Genomic DNA, 18,976 nt, shown 5'->3' with positions numbered 1-18,976 from the left:
TGTGTGTGTGTGTGTGTGATGAATGGAATTCCGCATCGGTGTGCAATTGTAAAACAAGGCTGTGTGTTGAAAAAAAAATCTGAAACTGCATTTAGGAATGGCTCAATACTGGCTGGCCATATTCGGGCCGGAGTTGGAAATACATTTCTGGCCCAAATACTTCACGCCACAACCGGCCCTCATCTGGTTTGCCAGAGTCAAGCCAGTGCCTCCTTTGCCACGCCTGGGCCGTGTTCGGCCCACATGCGTTATGCCATTGCCGACACCAGGCCAGCTGTGCCGGCTTCATGCCGAAGCCGGGCCAGATGCCTTTGCTGACTGGGTAGTGAGTCACTTATGAGTACTGATACATTTGCCTGACTTTGGTTCACGCAGAGTGGGTTCAGTTCCCACTAAAAGTGACGTGAGAATGTGAGCGTGAATCATTTGTGTGTTCTACTCTGTGTGTCCCGTGACAGACTGGCAAGCAGTGCAGGATCTAATCTGACTTCTGTCCAAAATCAACTGAGATATGCTAAAGCTCCCCGTGAGTCGGAACAGTGCGAGCACTTGAGAAAATGTTCGTATGTATGTTGCTAACGATGCATTATTAATTAATAGTCGCTGACCACAAGGCCCATGACATTAGGCACACTCAAATGAGATCCAGCACAAGCTACAGCAAAAATCTACATTTACAATTAATTATAATAGGAATAATTCTCACTCTGATTGACAGTGACAGGATGAAATAATATGCCTTTTGTAATTGCTTTGTAATTGTAGATTTATTTATGTATGTTTTTTTACATAAATAATTGAGCACATGGTCAAATTCAAATATATTTTTGTACTGCATAAACCTACTTTTTATTGCCTCTGTGTTGCATTTTTTTGGTCTTTTCCTCTTATTATTTATGGGGTAATATCATTTTAATCTTATTGTAATTATATCTTTTTTTCAAGAATGCAAATGCGTGACTCTTAGAGTGTTTGTTTGATTATAAAATACAGAAATGGCTAAAAGTTCTTTTTGCACATTTCCTGCAAAGACTTCATTCCGCCAATCTGCCATAATGCTCTTCTCGTTCTCACAAAGTAGTTGTGTTAAAGTGGCCCCGTCGTTCAGGGTCTTGAAAGCTTTTGAGACCTCCATTACCTACATCTCAGACATTTGAGTCCTGACCCATTTTGGTATGATTTCAGAGCAATGTGCAGTCTTTTTGCCAACAAAAGGCTTGAGTTACGGTTTTAAGTTGTTGTCTGTCTGGGTGACAATGCCACTGTTTACAATACAGTACATTCAAATCTCACTGATGTGTCGGCCAGGTCTGTTTACAGGCATGCTCTTGTCTAATTTATGTAATTTTGCTGTCGTTGAGCTATTTACCTCACATTCATCATGTGATTTGTTTCTCCATACAGGCTCTGTGCTTTCGTCAGTCGAGCAGAAGATGATCACATTTTTTCTTAATGTGAATACATATCATCATCAGCCACTATTATAAGCTCGACGTTCTAATGGTTGAAGAAAAAAAAACCCTCCTCTCTCTACTTTTTGTCAACATTACACATAGTGATTGAGTCGAACCATTCATTTTCTCATTTAATATTTAAAAGCTGCAAATTGAAATCAATTGTACGCCAGCCTGTGAGCGTTTGTGCAATTCATTTAAGTTTAATGTCTTAATGGACGCTGGCTGCTTAGGAGCTGATCCTGTTGTAAAACACAACATTTGCTAGGATGTAATTCAAAAGGTATTGATCTTCTGGTGCACGTGTGTACTCCCTGCACTCTAATGCACTTACCCGGCCGCAATTTTGTATATTGTAGGGTGGATACAGAGAGATACAAAAGTTTTTGGACAGTGATGCTTGCCGCCGTAAAGTGCCTCTGCTCTCATCAGAATCAATCAGTCATCAGGAAAATGTATCAGAATAATGAAACTCTGTGGTTCTACTGGCACACAAACATTTACACGCATACCGATAAAAAAAAAAAGTCTCCTAAAATGGGTTTGCTTCATTTTATACCACTTTTAAAATTGAATGTATGTGTTTTTGCCCTGTCTGAATTTGCTGTCCACCCTGCCATTATGGGGTAACTGCCAGTGAGGAAACTGTCTGCTGTTTTCAATGACATTACGACCACCATTTTGTCGACTAACATTTAACACAATTTTCATTTTCATGTATTGGATCCTGTTAAGGTTATAAGTCTCGTTTTACATTTGTTTAACAGTACACACTTCGCTTGCTAACTGAATGGTATTGCTAAAGCTAACATTAGCCAAAAATGTTAGCAACTTCTAGCTGTTTACATCTACAGTACAGGATCTGTTAGCAGTTCATTTATAAAAGAGCTGCGAGATCTTGAGCTTGGGCAGTACAATATGCATTTCTAACAGTGTAACCCTCTGCTGATAACACATTTTGGGAACTGCAGTGATTTCGTGCCTCCATTTTCGGAGACAGAAGAGTACAAGTATTTTAGACAACTTGAGTAAAAATCCTTTGTCATCAGTGAATGTCCGGAATCAATGGAAATCACTGAATTGTCACCTGGAGACACATTTTCAGGGCTTCACTGAAGCAGCCTTCACTCTGTGCTGGTTTATGACTCTTGAAACCCTCTCTTTTGTTTTCAGGATATCCATTTGGTTTGAAATCAAGAATATTCACTTTTTTACCTTCAAAGAAGTCTGGAGTTGGATTATATTTACAAATTTGCCCAAATACTTTTGCGTCCTGGAAGTGGAGGTCCTCTGCATAAATTGGCTATGAATGATAAATGCCATAAAATCCACTCAGTCACTTCACTCACCCTATGACTGAATAACTTCCAATTCATTTTGGTGGTGGCGGATAAAAATACAAACAAATCGGGAAAACCGTGCCGTATGGAGAGTTTTGACATGGAAAATAGATAGTGTGGGTGAACTTTGATTCCCAAGTGACATGATGTGCAACATGTGAGAACATGGAAAATCTTCATTTGGTGACTCAATTTGGTGTTTTACGCATGTATTTCGTCATAAAGTCACAGAATACTGACATTTGTGTCATTGGCAGAGATTACTAATTGAATGAGGCGGCGGATTTTCCCCCGGAGGGCTGTTAAAGTGAGTGAAAGTTACCGCCTCCTCCATTTGACACACCCTGTATAAAACACTGGCAGCGCTGGGAGGCTGACAGAAGAGCCTGGAAAATATTGGAAGTCACCCCACAGCACAATCTTCATCTTCTAACAAGGTATGTCCTTCAGGATGATCACTTCCTTGCTTTTTGAAGAAATTGAGCTGTTTATATCTCACGCATCTATCTCGCTACTGGATGATTACTGCATGTTCTGATTGTAAAGTTTTTTTTTGCTTCTTTCATGTGATCCAGGATTCTCTGCTGGGATGTTGCTGGTTGTGGTTATTTGCCTGCTGGCTTGCGTTCACTCGGGCATTGATGCGTATCCACGCAAGCCTGTCACCCCGAAAGAAGGAGCACCCCCCGAGGAAATGGCCAAATACTACTCTGCACTCAGACACTACATCAACCTCATTACAAGGCAGAGGTGAGCGACATGGAGACAGTGAGGTTATTGTTATTATCAGCGGTGCAGTCGTGACATGTTGCCTGGCTTTTATCCTTGCACAGATATGGAAAACGAGACATTCCAGACACAATGTTTTCTGATGTGTTTGTAAAGGAGAGCACAGAGACTATTCCTGGGTCCAGTTATGACAGGTAGGATCTGCAACAACACACCATCCATCTGCTTTTAACATGTAGTATACATGTCTTACATGTTGTGGGGATTTTTTAAAATATAGTTTTATCATATCTTTGAGGTTTGGGTTTGCTTTGAGAATTGCATTGTTAGATTTAATATTTTTGCAAAGGCTATGAAAGTCACTTGAGCAATATTTTGTAACTTTTGGGCTATTTTCTACTTTGTACTTTCAAAAAGTAGCATTCACACACCTCCTGACTGCAAGATTAAGAACCATCGATCGATAGATACATAGATAGATAGAATTCTATTAAATTGATTTGAGTCCCTGAACACTTTTTAATTTCAGGTATTTATTTTTAACTACACATTATATAATTAAACGTCTTAAGAATAAAGGTTACTGCTGAGCTGTTTTTTTTTTAATTATTTGTTTTTCTTTTTTGCTGTTGTATATAGTTGAGGGTTCTTGTACCTCTTGATAGCAATTTTAGTAACACAGTAATACAAACTAAAAATAAAAAGAGGTTGCTGAGCATCATTTTATTTTTTCCCCATTGTTTTTTTTTCCAATTATTGTTTCTAGTCTATTCTATGCCAATGACTTGTGTCTGTTTTGTTGTAGGTATGATGAGCTGCCAATGTGGTGATGATCTCGGAGTTGCTTGAAACTTTTCATTTGGAGTTAATTGTCAATTGTGGTGCATGAAATATTGTATTTAATAATATTAAAGTACATGTATACAGTATTGTAAATAATATTTTTTCACATCTTGTTGGCCCGATATGCAGCGTCCCTTACTAAACAGTGTCCTCTAGTGATAATCTGTGGTACAACGATATTTTGGTAATACAGCACACTACTAGATTGTGCTTTGTGTTTGGGACAGGAATAAAATTTAAAAAATGAGCAAAATCTCTGTATTTATTTTATGTTTCCAATTATTATCATTATCATATTCTTTTAATAATCATATTGTTAATGATGAAAATGCCTTCATTTGTGGTATAGGTGGTAGTTTCTCTAATATACATTAGTCAACAAACACGGAGCTGTCACTAAGTTATGATGTTTAATTAATTTAGAATTTTTGTACCATTTCACAATTTCCAAATGTATGTTGAATTTCTGTGTCAGTGATTCTCAAAGTGTAGGCTCCTGTGGGATGCAAAAGAATCCCTGCCTATGTACAGTTTAGTTGTATTTAACTTTTTTGGAGAATACAGTTGTATTACATCGATATGAACTGTTTGTCATTAAACTTTTATCTAAGTGATTTTAATGGAACTTTTATGTGTAATGCATTTGAATGGAATCATTATGTCATTACAGATTATTTTTATTTTCATATCAGAATGCAGGGGTGATTTTCAAACTGCATCATGTTATGGTGGCTTACAATCATAAATACACTAACACTTGGGCCTACTACACTACTGTATTTTATTGTTGATCACCATAATGGTACTTCGTAGAAAAAGTTTGGGAAACACTATTATATCTACTGTGTATTTTCTTTAAATAAATGTGAAAATAGACAAAGTGGTGCCCATCTTCTGTTTCCCCCGTGTAGTCGTCGTTGTAAATGACTTGTACAATGTGACACATTTTGAAGCTTGTCACAATGCAGTTTGTAAGAGCAAGTGCAGCATTACAGTAATTTTTTCTGTTTATTTTATTTATAAATTAAAACAGGTATCTCCCATCCTTTTTGTGGCATAAAGAGCAGCGTAAACAAAGCCTCTTTTACCCAACTCTGTACGAGTATAGGGGTCCGAAAGCAACAAATAATCTTGGAAACCAAAGACTATAGGACTCAACATTTTTCAGATTAATTAAGCCACAAATATAAAACTAGATGAAGATTTAGGATCGGGCCTAATTTACTGTGGTGATTGGACATTTTAGTAATGAACATCAAGAATTGTGATAAACACTACCAACCATCTCAAGACATTTTACAGCAGCATTCATGTATAAAATAGCTCCCTAATCCAAAAGAGATAATACTGTATTGCATCAAGACGATGCTTGTTTACCTTAAAAGAAAGACACAGCTCGTTTCGAAAATAAAACCCCAGTTTTAGCCTGTGCTTCTTCACAAGAATTTTCTCTATGTGCAACGCATTAAGAGCACATACCATCATATTTAATGCACTGGGACCCATTGCAGAGGTAATTAAATCAATACAATCAATACAGATGGAGAGACTTGTTTTTTTTTCCCCAAGTGCGACATGTCATTTCCCATTTTCATTACTGCTGTGGCGTACTATGTTTTTTTTTTTCTTCCTGAAGACAGATTGATGAGCTAATAAAATGTAAACTCTACCTCAATGTCGGCTGCCATTTTTTAAGTGTGGCTCTGTCAGATCGGGTCCAGGAGGACACAAAATGAAGCAAAGGTCAACCAAAACGCATTATTTGATGTAATGTCGTCAATGGGGGAGTCTAGAGCAAATGTGAGCGGTGGTTTGTCCACGTTGGAAGATGTACTCCACAACTTTGAAGGACATCCTACGTGATCCACAGAGAAGCTTTGTGTGAGTTGAGTGAAGGAGGAAAAAAGGGGGCGCAGCATCCTGGCTGCCTGGTTGGCAGACACGCACACTGAGTATTAAACAAGCGTGTAACTTGTGTGCAATAAAACGATTGTAATGGACATATCGGGTGGAATTAATTCAGCGAGCGTGACCGGACTCCAGTGAATAGAGCAGGTAAAAACACGCGTTTAAATGTTGCACTCGAGTCATGTTAGCAAAGCAGTGCTAACTCCTAGTATAGTTCAGCAAGCGTTGTACCTTCGGATAATTTATTGATGGATATTAATGACATTTATGCATGTATACCCAGCGGTTATTCACATTGAGACGCTTGTCTTATATTTCCTTACATAGCGATACATTTGATCAATATGGAAGTGATGAATAAACGCACGTGAGCTTGTGCTAGCTACGCTAACATCTTCGTAAACACTTTTAACCAATGCTAACTGAAATAATTAAATTTGATCCGGCGCCGAGGGTTACATTCGGGCGCAGTCGTTTTTGAAAGTGTCACATTGTTGCGTGATTGGCATGGCTCGAAATTTGTCCTAATCAATGGATAGTAGTGACTTCGGCTAATGCCACGCTACATCGCGGTGTTAAAAAGCGACCGCGAAACGTGACAGAACCAAAATCCAAATGTACATTTTAGCGCGCTGCTCCGCTATTTTCGGGCATGGCAGAAGGACTCATACTCTGTACTTAAAGTATAGATTCCTGTGTAAAACACACAAAAAGGTCTGATAAAATAATTAATTGAACTGTAAGAAACGTGAGGTGCTTGCAGTGAAACGTTTGGTTGTTTTAAATCAAAAGCGATCTGGTGTCTCAGTGGCATAACATCGTGTTTCCATAGATTTGCTAACGTTGTGCTCTTGATTCAATGATACGACTTTACAGTATTTCTCACATTTAGGAGTACAAGTACTTATGTTCGAGTACTCACAGATACCAAGTAGGAGACCTACGTCTTGGAATTGCGGTGAAAAAGTGTTTTATTTCAGTTAAATTTTGGTCAAAAACTTGTCTTGAACGGTCAAATGTATTTTTTTGTGGAGGAACAATTTCACATTTTAACATCCAACTCCGTGTTGTTTTTTTGAATAGTTGTGCGCCATATTTCACTTAAATATGGCCTGTAACACAAAACATTTTAGCTCTAAAATAAAACTAGACAGCCGGAGTTATACATCACACATCACTAACATCAAACAGCCCGATTATAAAGATAATCGAGGTTGTTTGTAACAATTTCCCACCTCCCAAAGAAGGATGTTGTCACACTATCTTACAGGGCTACACAATATATCGGGGAAAAATCGATATCACGGTAATGGCCCATGCAATATCCATATCTCAAAGGCATGGAATAAGTTTCATATGGAATTGTATGTTTTTAACTGAGACGGCTTTGTCTTTGTTTGAACATTTTGTAGGACTTCAGAGGCACCACTTTGGATGGATTTATTTAGAGGTTCCACCGTACTTGACTTACCAGTACCCATTCATTTTATTCTCTCACTCTGTGACGTAGGGGTTCCAGATGCCTGACGAAGACTAGGACTCCATGTTGGAGTGCCGTGCAAATGATTTGAACACAGTTTGTCGGTGAGGTACTGTTTTGTTTTGTTTTTCTTCTCCATTTGCTCTCCACGATAGACAAGTTTATACTTGTATTAGCTCACCCTCCTACTTGGGCTTTTGGTGGCCACTGTAAGTGTATGAGCAAACTTTTTTCAGAAGTGGAGTCGAGTCATCATTTGTCATTCAGTGCCACACCTTGTTCTCCTATCTGCATTAGCATAACAACGTCCATTGTCATCTTTTCCTCCGTGGTGATATATGTCAATAAATGTCTGTGCTTTCATTTGTCATGGTGTCCAACGTTAAGGCTCAACATTAAGTGTCTTTTTGGCTTCTTTTTAGCCCTGCAGTTGCTCTGGTCGCTGTAGGCGGGCTGTTTTATAGAATTTGACTTTGTGGAGAGGGTTTTGCCATCCTAAAACTGAAGAGCACACAACATGACTGTGGCCAATGCAAAGTCAGGCTCAGGTAAGCTGCTGCCAGAATCTGCAGATGGTCTTGTATGGTCAGGCCTCTTGTGAACTCAAAGGATTAAATGGCATCCAGAAGTTTTGCTTTCTTTCTCAAACGTTTTCCTGTCCACTTATCTATTTTTGAGTTGTCCTTACCGTGAGTGTGGAAATCCATTTGGTACAAACACTGTTATGAAACCGCCTAGTTCCTACATTTTGTAAGGCTTTTTATACAATAGCAGAGTTTCCTGTGTGAACTCTGGCACGTCTATTGGTGCAAGAATTTGTCTGTGCAAGTATATTCGGGAACGTGAACTAGCCCATTTATTGACTGTCCCACATTGGTTGGCTCTTTTATTTTGAGTGTTTTCTGTAGCCGCATTCTTGATGTTGTGTTCGTTTTCATCCCTTCAGCCATGCAGCAGGTTCTGGACAACCTGAAAGACCTGCCCACTGGCTCGCTTGCCAAAGACATCGACCTCATCTTCCTCCGTGGCATCATGGAGAGCCGCATCGTCCGCTCCCTCGCAAAGGTACGAAAAACATGCCATCCACTCACTACTTATCGTGCAGTGATATCAAAGTGCACCGCATCATATTGAGAGACGTTTTTTTTAAATATTTGTCCCTTCTCATGAAGCTAAATAAGGTTTATCAAAATAAAAGTAGACATGCACCGCGGTTCTATACGCGGTCATCATGTACAGGATATTAACTCCTCAAGAAAAAAAAAATCGAATTTCACATGAATTGCTTTTATATGCATGACCGAATAATCTGGAACTCACAAATAAAAATGAAGAAAATAATTTCACTCTTAGGTGAACAAATGCACTGGGGTTTCATGATTGTCATACTGTTTTTAGTGCTCTATGGCCAAGGGACTGACAACAACAAAAAAGCATAATGGTAAACTAGAATGGCACTCGGCACAGCACAGGCCTGCGCCAAGGCCACACAAACCTAATCCTGTTTATGTCATTTGTTTGATTGAAAAATCATGAGGTGGCAGGCCATGCTGTTTCATTCCCTTTAAGTGCAGCTCAAAGACAATTCACCGAGGGAGCAATTTTCAACGTGCCCCAAATTCTCGTTGTCCAAAAATTCAACATTTTCACTCCTAAAATTACCACCCCAAACCTCCCTTGTTCTGACTCAATAACATTCAGAAAAACAGATTCACATCATTATTCCCATTTGAAATTCAAAGCGTTCGGTACTTTAATTCACCCCGGTACTAATTTTCAGCATTTCAAAAATGTCCACGTCCCACAAAATAATTCTCTGTTCATTCCACAGGCATCCATATTTTTTTCATTCGGCTTTTCAGCATTCACATGCATTTTCTCCAGAAATCGCAAATGTCTCGTATACGCGTCATCCTCAACCGATTGCAATAAATGTAGGAAAGTTGATTACCTTTGACGGCCCCAACCAGAGTGAGAAATGAAACCAGATTGTGCACCGCGCAGTAGCAGACCATACCTTAACTGTGCAAGGTCTAAACTGGAGTGTTTTCACATAATGTGAACATTACGTAATTACACAACTTAAATAGATGTGTTAACTGAGGTCAATGAGTCCAACAGCATGATAATAAAGCACTGGTAGAGATTGAAGCCATGCGGTCAGTCTATTTATAGAACAATGGAGCGTGTAGCTCTTAGAAAACTGTGCCCCCCCCCCATCCTCTATTACGTAACATTTTATTCCTGATAGGTTGGCAAGGATTCATCTTTTAAATGTCTTCAAGTGTACGTCTTTAGACTGACACGCCTTCTAACAGGTCATTGTATAGCTTTTTTCTTCACGCTATTACAGGAAATATATGTCGTTTTTTTGGAATATTTCATATGTCATTTGCTGTTTGAATTTTGAGAACTACTGCAGAAACCATACTAAAACCTAATTTTTACGCGAGAAGTGCTTGTTTGTCGAATCAATGTATCCCATTAAGCATCTTCCCGTGATTTAGAATGCTGGATGTACGGTATGCCATTTTTAATTGTTTTTTGAATTTATTTATTTTTATTGCTGAAGTCGTCTCCTTGATACTGGCCACCTCTGCTTAAATGATCTCCATTGTTATTTGAGCAGGTCATGAAAATGTGTGACTATTAATCATTTTTGGAATAAATACACTCTTTGTTAAGTGGTCCATTTTTTTGTGTTTTCTGAAAAGACTGAAAAATGACCGAGGCCATTATTGTAGGAAGGTACCATAAAATATCAACTCTCAGACAAAAGTTTTCTTTTGAATACCATGGAATCTCTGAGGAGAAGTAAATATTGGCATGAAAACGTTTTTAAGTTATTATTTTCATAAAAACTTAGACCTACTACACTATTTTAATGTTAGTCAATATGGTTTCACTGGGAGCATTCCGTATTTTATTGTATTTTTTTTTTTTAGGAGGTACTTGGTGCAAAAGGTTCGAGGATGACTGGGATACATAATGTGTCCATTTTGTGTCGGCATTCACAGGCTCACGAGCGGCTGGAGGAGGTCAAGTTGGAAGCGGTGCGAGATGACAACGTTCAGCTGATCTCCGAGATCCTGGACTCTCTCAACAAGCTGACTGAAAAAGACGCTGCCACTGTGGAGCTCACCCACATCCTCCAGGAGCCTCATTTTAAGGTAGTTTGATCCTCTTCCTTTTAATCAGCCGCAGTTCTGTCGTAGAATAGACCCCCCCCCCCCCATCACATGGAAACATTCATCAGAACCTTTTTTTCCAAGTTGTACCACCCTTCCTATCCCCCACCACTCATTCTCTGTGGCATGGGTAGGAGTGGACCGGGGCAGGGTATGTGACCAATGGCAGGCCTAGTTTGTCGGAAACGAGAGGGGCAGAGCACTTGTGTCACCTCCTGTATTTTGAGTTGCTGATGCACTTTGTAGTCTCCAGCCGATGTTGCTGTTGCTGCTAGGGTAAGAATATTGCTCTTATTCTTGGGCTCTGCGTTTATCAGTGGACAGAAATCATTTCGGTTTTACGTGTCTTGTCGTGCACAAATGGCTAACCTTTTTCCTGTCAGGGGCCCTTCCTTTTGAGGGCTTTGGATCACGGGAAAAAAAAAAGATGCAACGGATTTTATGTTTAATATGGTGTATTATGCATGTCTATGGGCCATTTTATAACAGTTGTATTTGTTCCTGGAATTGCACGATAGCTCGGATCAAAGGCGCTTGCTTGTTCGTTCTACTTTCCATCTACTGAATTATTTTGTATGGCTGCGTGATAGGGCCTCAAAATAAAACATGGAATTTGCTCATCTGTGCTCCAAAAATGATTATGTTCTATAACTTGTGAATCTAGGGCTGCAATTAATGATTATTGTATTAATTGATGAATCTGTCTATCTTATCAATTAATCGAGAAAAGTAAACGATTTGAAGTGCCACGATGTGCTTCATTTAGTTGTTCTTGCTGCCGTCTCGTGACATGTATAGACAATTACAAACCCTTTTGGGGGGATTGTTAATCACTGGCTGATTTTCACTCTGTTAGGGCTCAGTCCCTATCCACCACAAATGCGGGCGTTCACTAGAATCGATTAAGCTGATTAAGTCAAGCCCTATGATCTGGTTACAGCTGCAATTGCAATCTAGAATTCTGTTATTCACTTGTGTTTTCTGCAGTCTTTGATAGAGGCTCATGACCAAGTGGCTGCAAAGTGCTATGAGATGCCAAGCGTTGCACCGCTGCAAAACGGCACCGACGCCTTGGCGAGTTGTCTCATGCCCGCCGACGCCATCAGGATGATTGGCATCCAGAAGAAAGCCGGAGAACCGCTGGTATGTAAGCAGCGGAGGAACTACGGCAGCAGTCACTCTGCCTCGCCACGTTTGGGTTCTGATGGACATGAAGTCTTGTTGAAATGAGAAGAATAAGAATAAGCCAAGACAAACTATTTCAAATTCACAATTTCCACCATCTCGACTGAAATAATGTGGTTGCAGAAGTGAACACACCCACTTATAACCGGGCTTTGGGTGTTCGGATGTTCTAGTAGGCTTTTCCTGACTTTTTTTTTCTTCCTAGCATAAGCTTTAAAGATTTTGTGCTCAGACTAACTGAAATTCTAAACCGTTCCTAATTCCCTCCAATTTGTTTAAGGCCGCAGTTGCAGCTCAAGAAAAACTTTTTTGAACTTCATAGGACCATCACAAAGTCTCCCAAACACATGCGACAAAACGTTTGATGGTCTGATGAACGCAAGGCTGAACCTTTTTGGCGATCATTGTTTTCATAAATGGTGGAAAACATTGTGATTAATCTTCTACTCATTTTTTTTCATGTCACAAAATGTTGTGTTGACTTTTTATTTCCACTGTCTTTCACACGTTTGCTTTTATCTGCCTCTCCCGAATGACTTTGTCCGCACGGCGGGCCTGTTGTGTAATTTATGACGTGCGGCGGCGCGATAACAAAGCACGTCTTTCAGGGGGTGACCTTCCGCGCGGAGCAAGGAGAAATGGTCATCGCGCGGATCCTGCACGGCAGCTCCATTGACCGGCAGGGCATGCTGCACGCAGGCGACGTCATCCGGGAGGTGAACGGCCACCAGGTGGGCGGCGACCCGCACCAGCTGCAGGAGCTGCTCAGGGACTGCAGTGGCAGCGTCACGCTGAAGGTGCTGCCCAGCTACAAAGACTCACCGGCCCTTCCACAGGTGAGGACATGAATGTGGTATGCTGGTAAAATCCTCCCATCTATTCGTGGTTCACTATTCACAAATTCTCCTATCCAACATTCTTTTTCCTTTCCCAGCTAGTTACGGAAAAAACACATTTTCAGATTTTTGTGGTGTTTCTCATATGCCGCAAAACCCTGTCTAACTAGGAAAGTAGTACAGTGGTGACTTACGAGTGTCCCAAGTTCTTTATTTTTGGAGTTATGACCTGTCAATCATTATCAGAATCATTTATGAATGGATAAAGTAGTTAAACACGAATACAGAATGAGAACACTCGCAAGGAGCTGCGGTAAGCCCAAAATCGCTGAAACGCAGATCAATCAGGCCAGGCTCCTGACAGCACTCTAAGCCACGCCCCTTAAAGGCACACATCCCACAATACAGTTGTTGTGGCTTGACATTGATTGAAACAAGTTTATTTCTTTATTTCCTTTGTTTTTAAATACAGTCGAACCTCTTTTCAACGTATTCCATTCACGTTTTCACCCCATAACGTTCACATTTCAAAGTCCCAATTTCACCTCATTCATTTTCCATTTGATGATTTAGCTGACAACGAACACGGTTATAACGTAAACTTCGTTATAACGACCATGTTTTTCCCACAAAATAGTGAAAAGGCCTTCGTTACAACTAACCGCGGAAAGCTAACTGCAACCGCAACCTTCCTTGCGAAAAAAAAATGTACAGCGCGGGATTCCCCTCCGTTGCTCAGCAACGTGGAACAGGGATTATGTCCCTCTTTTAATTACTACTCGGAACAGTGAAGGTGATACTAGGTTCGATTCACGGGAGCCAATGATGTCAATACTGATAGTCTCATACAATCCTATTTTTCTTTATTAATGACGCAGTTATGATGTTTTGCGGTGCTGGAACTCAGTGATGGCCGTTCAAATGAGTTGATCGGGAATATATCGATTTGATATACAAGTGAATTGAGTTACAAGTTGATCACAGATCATATTCAACATGTATCTTAAGATACCAAAGGGAAAGTGATACATATCGACGGAGAGGCAAGCTTTATGTGTCGGTTGGTGCTCAAGTTGAGCCTGGTTTGTCCGTGGAAGCTGCGGAGAGTTTCGCCACATGTACACGCACGCGTGCACTTCCGGTTAGACTTCACACAGGTCTGATTGGCTCGATCCAATCAGCTGATATATTGCATTTTATGCAAAAATCTCAATTAGCTGTCAGGTCATAATTTGTCGATCCATCAGTGAAGTCGCTGATCGGATCTGGTTTTGTTTGCCCGTCTATGCCGCTTTGCATTGGGTCGAAGCATTTGACCGCCAGATTTGCGTCAGATCACTTTGTGGTGTTAAGTTAAATTAATAAGGTAAATGTTTTAGGCGGCGCGTCGATTACTCGTGGTTTTCCAACTCTTTGCTGCAGGGCTCGGTCCCTTTCACCCGTGAATGGCTTAGCTGGGGATTACTGTACAATGTACCACTTGACGATTGGCATTAGGGAGTGTTTCCTGACCTGTGTGTGTTCCGAATGCCAAACCAGTGTAAACCGAGCCCAAGGGGCATCTATTATTAACACAATCCCCCCCCCCCCCCCCCCCCCCCCGACACACACACACACACACACACACACACACACACACACACACACTATCTGGGACATAGGGCCCTCTTTTGTGCTTACAGTATGAGCACAGCAGCGGGGAATGGGCATGCAGCGTTATGTCATCATGTGACCTTTTTCCCGAAGCATCAGTTGATCAAAGTTGACCAATGAGCTCATTTCAGCCGCATTAAAAATTGCTTGCTTTCAGTGGTGTTTTTATTGTCATCACACTGGCCGATGCATTCCAGTAAATTAGAAAATCATCGAAGCTCGCCAAAGTGAAACTCGGTTAGATTCACGTCACGGTCTTGTTTTGTTTTATTTTAAATCTGTGCCATGAATAAATGTCATGCCGCCCTCTTCTCTGGTTTTGATTGAGGTAAACCCGTCGTCATTTCTGGTCAGGTTTACCTGAAGCCCCATTTCAACTACAACCCGGCCTCAGACAACCTGATTCCCTGTAAAGAGGCGGGCCTTGCCTTCTCGAAGGGAGACATCCTTCACGTTGTCAACAAGGAGGATCCCAACTGGTGGCAGGTGAGTTGGCGCGTTCTGAATTCCGATATCTGCAGATGAAAGAGAACATTCGACCAGAAGCATGACGTTGATCAGTGGCATTGTCCCGTGAAGCGAACCAGAACGCCAAACGCTTCACATCTTTTCTTTCATGACGCATTTATAGAATGAACGAATTCGAAGCTCGCCGAACACATAAGTTTAAATTTCTCGATGTAGGTTCGACTATATGAACTAACAATGCGGACAAGGGAGTGATTTGCCCAAGCTCTTCGTTCCGCTCTAGGCACGCAGTGTTGTGGGCGGAGCAACCGGCCTCATCCCCAGCCAGTTCTTGGAGGAGAAGCGGAAAGCGTTTGTGAGGAAAGACTGGGATCTGTCGGGTAAAGGTGAGTGCCAGTAACCTTCACGTTCAAGCGGCACCACAACAGGGAACCGATGACGTTTGCGTGCCATTCAGGGATGCTCTGTGGGAATCTCGCAGTCAAAAAGAAGAAGAAAAAAATGATGTACCTCACTGCAAAGAATGCAGGTGCGTGTCACAATCCTATTGAAAGTCTATTTGCACACACACGAGAGAAGTCAATCCAACGTCCTGCTTGTTTTTAAATGATCAGAATTTGACCGCTACGAGCTGCAGATCTATGAGGAGGTGGCCAAGATGCCGCCCTTCCAGAGGAAAACCCTGGTTCTGATTGGTGCCCAGGGTGTTGGGAGGCGGAGCCTGAAAAACAGGCTCATCGTCATGAATCCTCTCCGATATGGAACCACTGTGCCCTGTGAGTGACTCTCAGCCAAGGAAACGCTTCTGTCAAATGAGCGGCTGAGGACTTGAGCGGGCGGGCTTTGTTTTTGCCATTTTGCATTGAAGTGAGTCAAAACTGAATGAATCTGGGAGATTGGCAGCTTGGCGATTTACACGGCAATGATTACTTGGACAGAAGTCTAACAATATGTTATGAGATGTGATAAATTAAGATTCATTTATAGTCAGGAGCAGATGAACTGGCACCCAAGTGTAGTATTGGACTGCCCCCTAGTTGTCACACGTGGAACTAAATCTCGGTCTCCACCAGTATTCGTCTGACCCCATTTCAGTTTTCATGGCTGCACTTTGCTTAAAAACGACAAAAATGGAGCAAGACCGCTTTAGTTCTCTGTAGCTCAAAGCAACGTTTACTCTGCTGTGCTCTAATAGTTGCCATGTTTCACATAATTTTTGAAGCAGCATCTTTAATAGATGCCATCTTCGAAGGGCTCAGCTTGCAAACGACACATGACGAAACCCAAAAAACAGGCGAGCCGTGATTGGTCGTTCCCTTTGGCATCGTGATGTCATTTTCAGTCGATAGCAAGTGGAAAAACGGCCGCCCCGTGAGACGCATAAAAATGATTTGGCTGCCTAATTGGGTTTCCACAAATGCAATCTTAATCCGTAATTAATACCACGCCGAGACGAGTGGGGCCACATTGAACCTATTGGGGTCAAGAAGATTTTGATGTGACTTCCGCTTTAAAAATCATGTTTTATATTTATCACAATTTGATACAAACTTAACCCAAAGGATTATGTATTAGCGAGTAAGAAAAATAAAACAAACAGTTTTAAACTATAATTATGAAAATTAATTTGTATTACCATCTAAACTACCATATAATATACTTCATATATATTATTATTTTAGTATCATTGGGTACAAATGCAAGCTTAAATTATTGAAATATTTTATGTATTTGAAATATCTTAGAACTGTAATAATTTTGAAAATGAAAATTGTTTTATTTTGTATAGTCAGTCATAAGTTGAGCAAATAATTTACATTCTAAATTTGATTGAAATGTATTATTTTAAAATTCATTTTTATAGTATAATAAATGCCTCTTTGGAAGTAGGTACAAGCACCCCCACCCCCCAGGCGTGTGATGTTTATTTGCGTCCTTTTCCCTCATTTCAGTCACTTCGCGCAGCCCCAGAGAAGAAGAGCGAGACGGGCAGAACTACTCGTTTGTGACGCGGCATCAGATGGAGCGGGACATCAAGGACAGCCGCTTCCTGGAGCACGGCGAATACGACGGCAACCTCTATGGTACCAAAATCAACTCCATCCACGAGGTGACGGAGGGGGGTGGAGGCTCGTTTTCTGATGTTTGTTGAAATTGTGTTCAGGCTTTGAAAGTGCTGAAGACTGCCGAGTTCATGCCCTTTGTAGTCTTCATTGCCGCTCCTGAGCTGGACACTTTGAGAAATATGCACAAAGCTGTCGTGGATGCCGGACTTACAACCAAACTACTTACCGTAAGTTTGACAGGAAATTTGGACCACCCACCACTGTCTTCAAAACTATTTCAGTTTCAAGCGCACATTTTAGTCCTTTAAAGACAAACTTAGGCTGTCAAATTCGGGTGCCCATTGGGCCAAAACTCAAAATACAGTTTTGGTCACAGGCCGAACAGGATAAACATTTAGTGAACAGACTGAAGCTGATTGTTTTTAATCAAAACAGACAGCATGTCATTCCAAAATGAATGAACTTCAACTCCAAATATGTTGCTCTTCATAAAAATATCTGCCACAAGTTGACAAATTGCAACATGGTGACGTCACAAAAGAAAATGCGTGCTTCTCAGTTGGTTAATTTGCTCTTGTGTGGTTTTGTTTGGGTACTTTGCGTCTTTTCTCAGCAACCTGTTTATGTTTGGGTTAAGGTTGTGTGTTGTCGAGATTGTCAGGATGAACAGCAGGTTTCCATCAGTGAGCCAAGTCATACTGGAATCTGATGATACGTTCGCATTGTGTCAATCTTGAGTCACATGGGCCAAGGTCAGAGGTACTTATTTTAGTAAGGCTGTTTGCTGGTGCAAGCAATATCCAGCAAATAACTTGCAGCAATGCGCTTTGCGTAAAGCACACGGACCGGCTGTCGCCAAGCAACCTCACTTTACAGTTTAAACAGAACGACAGCACAAGATGTGTCAGGTATGCGAAACACGCGTTCATATTGATCTCTCTTGCCGTGTGAGCGCAGGAGAACGATTTGAAGAGAACGGTGGAGGAGAGCGCCAGGATCCGACGCGCCTACAGCCACTTCTTCGACTTGACCATTTACAACGACAACTTGGACAAGGCCTTCGACCAACTGCAGGAGGCAGTAGAGAGACTATTCGTGGAGCCGCAGTGGGTCCCGGTCAGCTGGGTCTACTGATGCTGCCTCCCACCTTCGATCCGACTGGACATTGGGCTATCCTGAGCTGCTACGCCTGCCATGTGAACGGAGACACTGCACTGCACACTATGCAAGTCACAGCACACAGGAAGTGTACTTATTTATTGGCAAACTCGTTTAATATACTCATCGAATGGATTGGGAGTCATATTGTGTCAGGATGTTTTGAATAACAAAAAATAATTACGTTTCCATGTCCCATTATTTAATGTCACACTTGTCAGTTGTCTATTTATTCTGCTAAGATAATAGAGGGCTTGCTGATTGATACCTCACCTCAGTGTTTGCGTTTACACTTTTGTCATCTCATTTTGCCACTATTTGTACTGTCGTTCTTCTCGTAATCACCACCCTGCTCCCCCCCCCCACCCCCCACCCCTCCCATTTCTGGTTCAGATGAAATTCATTTAAATTGAAGGCTTGCTGTGCCCATCAACTATTTCCCTTATGAAGCCGGGCACAAATCCCATGTGAACGTTGACGTTGCTTTCTCTCATTCAATGTGGTGCTGCATTTGACTTACAAAAATAGCCCTTTGAGTTAATCAGGGCCTTGTGTCTCAGTAAACCGTCCCTTTTGATGTGATCACAGTTTAACTGTTCAAAAAATATTGACTGACTTAAAAAAAAAGTGTATTTTACTTATATTTCAGATAAGATGTATTTTCAAAT

At 41.1% G+C, this 18,976-nt stretch overlaps 2 protein-coding genes across 2 annotated transcripts; both read left to right on the top strand.

Moving 5' to 3' along the window:
- The first annotated feature begins 2,641 nt into the window (after positions 1-2,641).
- Positions 2,642-5,246, top strand: LOC109525681 (peptide YY-like). The gene is made up of 4 exons (XM_019886419.1): positions 2,642-3,231; positions 3,370-3,544; positions 3,628-3,717; positions 4,329-5,246. The coding sequence occupies exons 2-4, from the start codon at positions 3,384-3,386 to the stop codon at positions 4,351-4,353; spliced, it is 276 nt and encodes a 91-aa protein (XP_019741978.1). The 5' UTR covers positions 2,642-3,231; positions 3,370-3,383; the 3' UTR covers positions 4,354-5,246.
- Positions 5,247-6,029: 783 nt separating this feature from the next.
- On the top strand, positions 6,030-18,926 carry LOC109525665 (MAGUK p55 subfamily member 6-like). The gene is made up of 13 exons (XM_019886386.1): positions 6,030-6,421; positions 7,785-7,858; positions 8,177-8,302; positions 8,701-8,819; positions 10,772-10,924; positions 11,930-12,085; positions 12,736-12,963; positions 14,971-15,102; positions 15,368-15,470; positions 15,542-15,613; positions 15,699-15,860; positions 17,037-17,377; positions 18,108-18,926. Exons 3-12 carry the CDS (start codon positions 8,272-8,274, stop codon positions 17,234-17,236), a joined length of 1,356 nt encoding a protein of 451 aa, XP_019741945.1. The 5' UTR covers positions 6,030-6,421; positions 7,785-7,858; positions 8,177-8,271; the 3' UTR covers positions 17,237-17,377; positions 18,108-18,926.
- The last annotated feature ends 50 nt before the right edge of the window (positions 18,927-18,976 follow it).

This window comes from Hippocampus comes, unplaced genomic scaffold (assembly GCF_001891065.2).
Source record: "Hippocampus comes isolate QL1 unplaced genomic scaffold, H_comes_QL1_v1.1 scaffold335, whole genome shotgun sequence".
In the NCBI taxonomy this organism is placed as follows: Eukaryota; Metazoa; Chordata; class Actinopteri; order Syngnathiformes; family Syngnathidae; genus Hippocampus; species Hippocampus comes.
The sequence above is the reverse complement of the archived record's forward strand: the minus strand, read 5'-3'. Positions and strand labels throughout refer to the sequence as shown.

Excerpts from the sequence above, each read along its gene's own strand:
- LOC109525681 (XM_019886419.1), top strand. The coding sequence starts at position 3,384 with ATGTTGCTGGTTGTGGTTATTTGCCTGCTGGCTTGCGTTCACTCGGGC. Across the intron at positions 3,545-3,627 it reads AACCTCATTACAAGGCAGAG|ATATGGAAAACGAGACATTC; the intron begins GTGAGCGACATG and ends ATCCTTGCACAG. Across the intron at positions 3,718-4,328 it reads CCTGGGTCCAGTTATGACAG|GTATGATGAGCTGCCAATGT; the intron begins GTAGGATCTGCA and ends GTTTTGTTGTAG.
- LOC109525665 (XM_019886386.1), top strand. The coding sequence starts at position 8,272 with ATGACTGTGGCCAATGCAAAGTCAGGCTCAG. Across the intron at positions 10,925-11,929 it reads TCCAGGAGCCTCATTTTAAG|TCTTTGATAGAGGCTCATGA; the intron begins GTAGTTTGATCC and ends TGTTTTCTGCAG. Across the intron at positions 15,103-15,367 it reads AGGATCCCAACTGGTGGCAG|GCACGCAGTGTTGTGGGCGG; the intron begins GTGAGTTGGCGC and ends GTTCCGCTCTAG.